Source organism: Gastrolobium bilobum, unplaced genomic scaffold (genome assembly GCF_033153095.1).
Source record: "Gastrolobium bilobum isolate Gb01-03AN ecotype WA unplaced genomic scaffold, APGP_CSIRO_Gbil_v1 utg762, whole genome shotgun sequence".
NCBI classification, from domain to species: Eukaryota; Viridiplantae; Streptophyta; class Magnoliopsida; order Fabales; family Fabaceae; genus Gastrolobium; species Gastrolobium bilobum.
This window is the reverse complement of record NW_026899802.1, coordinates 764,314-768,700: the sequence shown is the minus strand read 5'-3', so window position 1 is coordinate 768,700 and position 4,387 is coordinate 764,314. Positions and strand designations below refer to the sequence as shown.

Here is a 4,387-nt window from a genome sequence, read left to right as displayed (position 1 = left end):
ACTAGCTAGCCAATACAATCTCATGAAGAACAAAAATATACACCACGAGCAAATCATACGCCCGTAATCAGCCATGTCTGCCCATCGCTAATATAGAAACAGTCAATAGTTTCATGTTTAGTTGGGCAAATACAAATTTTGTTTGAGGAAAATCACAAATTCATAAAGAAAACTATCACAGTTTTTAAGAAAAATTTAAGCAAAATATTAAAGGACTGGAATTTTAATTTAGTCTCAGTTGCCCTTATCCACTACTGATTTGAGCCCAAATCTAACATAACAAAATGGCCCCGTTTTTCCTTCAGAAACGGAATACATAAATTAAAACGTACAAATGCAGTAAAATATGATCCTGCAAAATTTTTTAACATATATTACTTAAAATTAAAATCAAAAACTGCAGTCAGCCATGTCTTCAAATGACAACAGCCGGTTCTCCAACACTTAAATAGAAAAAAGAACACCACATTGATAAATTAACTAGTTCAAGTATCCTTTTCGGTCTAACCATAGGTTCTTATAAAAAAACTAAGACACTGCATTACCTATCTAGACTCCAAATAAACTCCAAAATGATATGGCAAATTGCTAATCCGGCAGCGACTGCAACCCAACAAACACATGAAAGTCGATACATTCTCTAAGCAACAAGAGTGCTGGCGGTTGTTGATTCACTGCAAATGTCAAAAGTCATTAATAGCAGGACAAATGCAGTGGATTTGCACCAAAAAAAGGCAAGATTGGCGTTCAAATTATACAAAGAAAGCATCATGCAGTTGTGTGCACTCAAAACAAAAAATGCATAACAAGCATAAACACTCATTTGAATTTCAATTAAAACTAATAACAAGGCATCACACGTAAGAAATCATACTATTATCAAGTGACAAGTATGGATGGTCTAGTGAACAACACTTCTAAGAATGTCTGTTAGTCTGCATGACAGTTTTTCTATCGTGACACTTGACACCATATCCAGGTAACAAATAGATCATACAGACAAATGGTAAGCCGCATGTATCCAGTTACTTATGCCACCCCCATCTCAGAAATGCTTAAAACACACATTTAAAACAGAGTTGACGGTACATAGAATCTGAACAGATCAAGACTAAAGACTCTATAAAATACTCTAATGCCATGTTCAGATAGGCGGGAAAAAGTAACCCAAACACTCCCTTCGGCATTTGCTTCCTCTCCATTTCCCACAACTCAAAAGCTTCCAACCAAAGCAATAGAGCATAAACATAAAATAGTTTATGCAGCAATCCAAGGAAGTGAATGATGAACAAAAGAACTGCAGATTATTGCCCAGAGCTGTGTTTAATTCAGCTCAAAATGCGTTCATACAGTAAGAGCAAAAAAGGTCATAGTGCCAACGTGCCAAAGTGTATATATCACTAAGCTTGTTCCTAACCAAATGGTTGTCGACTCTTGCACCATACCATACAGACAAGCCACTTAACAAGTTTAAGAAATCTAAAATAGAAAATAAAAACCCTATAATCTACATAAACGTAAATTGAAATTTCAGCAAAAACAAAACCCTCGCAGAGATCCAAAGCTCTTCACACCCCAAGCTTAATACCAAAACTCGGCTATACCAGTAATTTATAAATGCCAAAAACCAAGGTATCAGTAATATCCTTCCAAAATAAAAAAAAACAAAACACTTAACAGATGTCTAAAACAAACTTTCCAGTATTACCACAAGCAATCAAACCAACACTGTAACATCAGTAGAAGTGAAAGACCAATAACAAAGTGAGAAAATAGAAAAAACAAAAGGGTGATGGTAACGGTAGGGTACTCACTACTTCCAAACTGGTGGGAGCTTCTTAGTCTTCTTGTAATAGCGAGCAAGACGGTGGATTCTGCTCTCCACAAGAATCAATCTGAACTTGGAGTCCTTGTCCTTTCTATTCCTCTCCAGATGCTTCCTAATTGAAACTGCCTTCTTGATCAAATGGTACAGATCCTCCGGAATTTCAGGCGCAAGACCTTAAATCATAACCACAAAACATTCTTATATTAACCTAAAATAAACATTGTAAACGCAATTGCAAAAACAGAAAGTACAAACCGTGAGCTTTGAGGATCCGCAGGATTTTGCTGCCGGTGACGCTCTTCACCTGAGCAATACCGTGAGAGTCTCGAAGAATGACACCAATCTGCGATGGCGTCAAACCCTTTTTCGCGAACTTGCAAATATTTTCTTCAACATCTTGCGAAGAGATCTTGAGCCAACTTGGAGGTGTCCTCTTGTATGGCAAAGCAGAAGAGGATATACCCTTACTGAAACCACACACACATACACACACAAAAAAATTGTTGGTTGTTAGATTGAGATAACAAATTGAATGGTGTAAGAGAAGAGAGATGTGAATACGGTTGGAAAATGCGAAACGAACCCCCGGCTGTGCATACGACCCATGGTTGCTGTCACTCGATTAGGGTTGCGCGGCGCTGCTTCTGGTTAGGGTTGCGATGCTCTTCTTCGGAGACGACAACTACGTGAAACCCTACTTCTGTGTGTGACTTGTGTAGCCTTTATAAAAGAACCCGCGAGCTACGTCGTTTTATAAAAACAAAAACAAAAAGTGAAGGTTTAATATTACGTGCAAAGATATTCTAATAACCAATTAGTGTTACTGACAATATTATTATCAATCAATTTTATCGTTAGATCAATTATGTTGATCAACGGTTATATTTGTTTTCATCTTTGTATGGTTATGATTTTTTATATTTAATACTTTATATTTATTTTCACCTTTGTATGGTTATGATTCATCATATTTAGGATGTGCAAGACAACCTTTCCGGAATTAATTTTTTTTTAATTTCTGTTCCCGAGAACATAAATGGATAGAAAATTCATTTGGTAAAATCGGTTTATTTTTTTGTTCCCGGAATGAACCGGTTTAATTTTTGTACTGGGGAACAAAAAAAAGAATCAAAAAAATTTCTGCTTGCACATTAAATATGGGGAATCATAACCATACAAAGATAGAAATAAATATAATCGTTGGATCGACATAATCGATCTAACAGTGAAATTGATTGGTAGTAACATTGGTAAGTAACACTAATTGGTTGTTACAATATCTCACCCCAATAATAATAGAGAAAAGTGTTTGTTATTCTAAATAACATAAAGTTATGTCATTTTAAGAGAGATAAACATAAAATTATATTTTTTATTTAAAATTTAAATTAAAAAAATCACTCACCTTCTCTCCCATGATTTTTATTCCTTGTGTCTATCTCTCTCCTAAAATGACATAACTTATGGCTGAAGGATATTGTGACAACCAAGTTGTGTTACTACCAATCAATCTCACCGTTAGATCGATTATGTTGATCCAACGGTTATATTTATTTCTATTTTTGTATGGTTATGATTTCTTAAATTTAAAGTGAAAGCATTAAATATGAGAAATCGTAACCATACAAAGGTGGAAATAAATATAAAATATTAAATTTGAAAAATTATGATCATATAAAGATGGAAATAAATATAACCATTCGATCAACATAATTGATCTAATTGTGAGATTAATTGGTAGTAACACAACTTGATTGTTACAATATCCTTCCCCATTATTATTACCATGTTTTCTTTTGCGTTTTGAGTAATGAGTCTTATCCAAAATCTTTAAATAATACTTTCCCGTAAGCTCAGTTTATCGTTGAAACTTTCTGGATATTAGTTATATTTACAAATTTTTTATTTATAAATTTTTACAAATTACATATATGTTCCAGTACATTAAGTTACACTATGCACTTCCAGGAATATTTAATGTAATTTGTAAAAATTTATAAATTCTACCCTGCATAATAGAGTGTAAAAAAAATTGTTGTTAAGAAGGATGAGCAAAACATATAATACCATGGTCAATTAATTTTTTCAAAAATAAAATACATAATTTTTGGTTCATAAAGCACAATATTTCTAAGGGATTTGCATTTATCATTTCACATGACACAAGAAAGTTTCCTACACACACAACATTTTGTGGGACCCACACTTTTTTGAAGCAAAAAAAAAACTACGACACGCAAAACGAATCTCTATAACATTACACAATCATTTTTTCTACAACATAACTTTTATAAAACCCTATTTCTAATGGTTGAATTTAATATGGATTTATGCATAAAAAATGTTTATACAATCATATGTATAATAAAGAATTTAATAATCATGTTTTTTTAAAAAAAAAATTGATTAAACTATTCTATACAATCTTTTTATTTCACTAATTTTTTAAATTCGTCTCCATAATTTAAAATTTTATATTTGGTTCTATGAACTGGTGAAAATTTGTGATCGGGTACAATTAACCCGCCATTCATTTTAAAAATGTTCTCGAAATAGATT

The 4,387-nt window shown here is 32.8% G+C and overlaps 1 protein-coding gene across 1 annotated transcript; it reads right to left on the bottom strand.

The window, feature by feature from the left end:
- Window positions 1–347: 347 nt before the first annotated feature.
- Window positions 348–2,543, bottom strand: LOC133293649 (small ribosomal subunit protein uS15). The gene is made up of 4 exons (XM_061492236.1): window positions 2,412–2,543; window positions 2,084–2,295; window positions 1,815–2,001; window positions 348–674 (listed from the first exon to the last, which is right to left on the bottom strand). The coding sequence occupies exons 1-4, from the start codon at window positions 2,432–2,434 to the stop codon at window positions 641–643; spliced, it is 456 nt and encodes a 151-aa protein (XP_061348220.1). The 5' UTR covers window positions 2,435–2,543; the 3' UTR covers window positions 348–640.
- Between the last annotated feature and the right edge of the window lie 1,844 nt (window positions 2,544–4,387).

What these genes read in the sequence shown, in the direction of transcription:
- LOC133293649 (XM_061492236.1), bottom strand. Translation starts at nt 2,434, where the DNA reads ATGGGTCGTATGCACAGCCGGGG. An exon ending in GGTCGTATGCACAGCCGGGG is followed by an intron (nt 2,296 to 2,411) that starts GTTCGTTTCGCA and finishes GTGTGGTTTCAG; the next exon opens with TAAGGGTATATCCTCTTCTG. An exon ending in GCGGATCCTCAAAGCTCACG is followed by an intron (nt 2,002 to 2,083) that starts GTTTGTACTTTC and finishes TTATGATTTAAG; the next exon opens with GTCTTGCGCCTGAAATTCCG.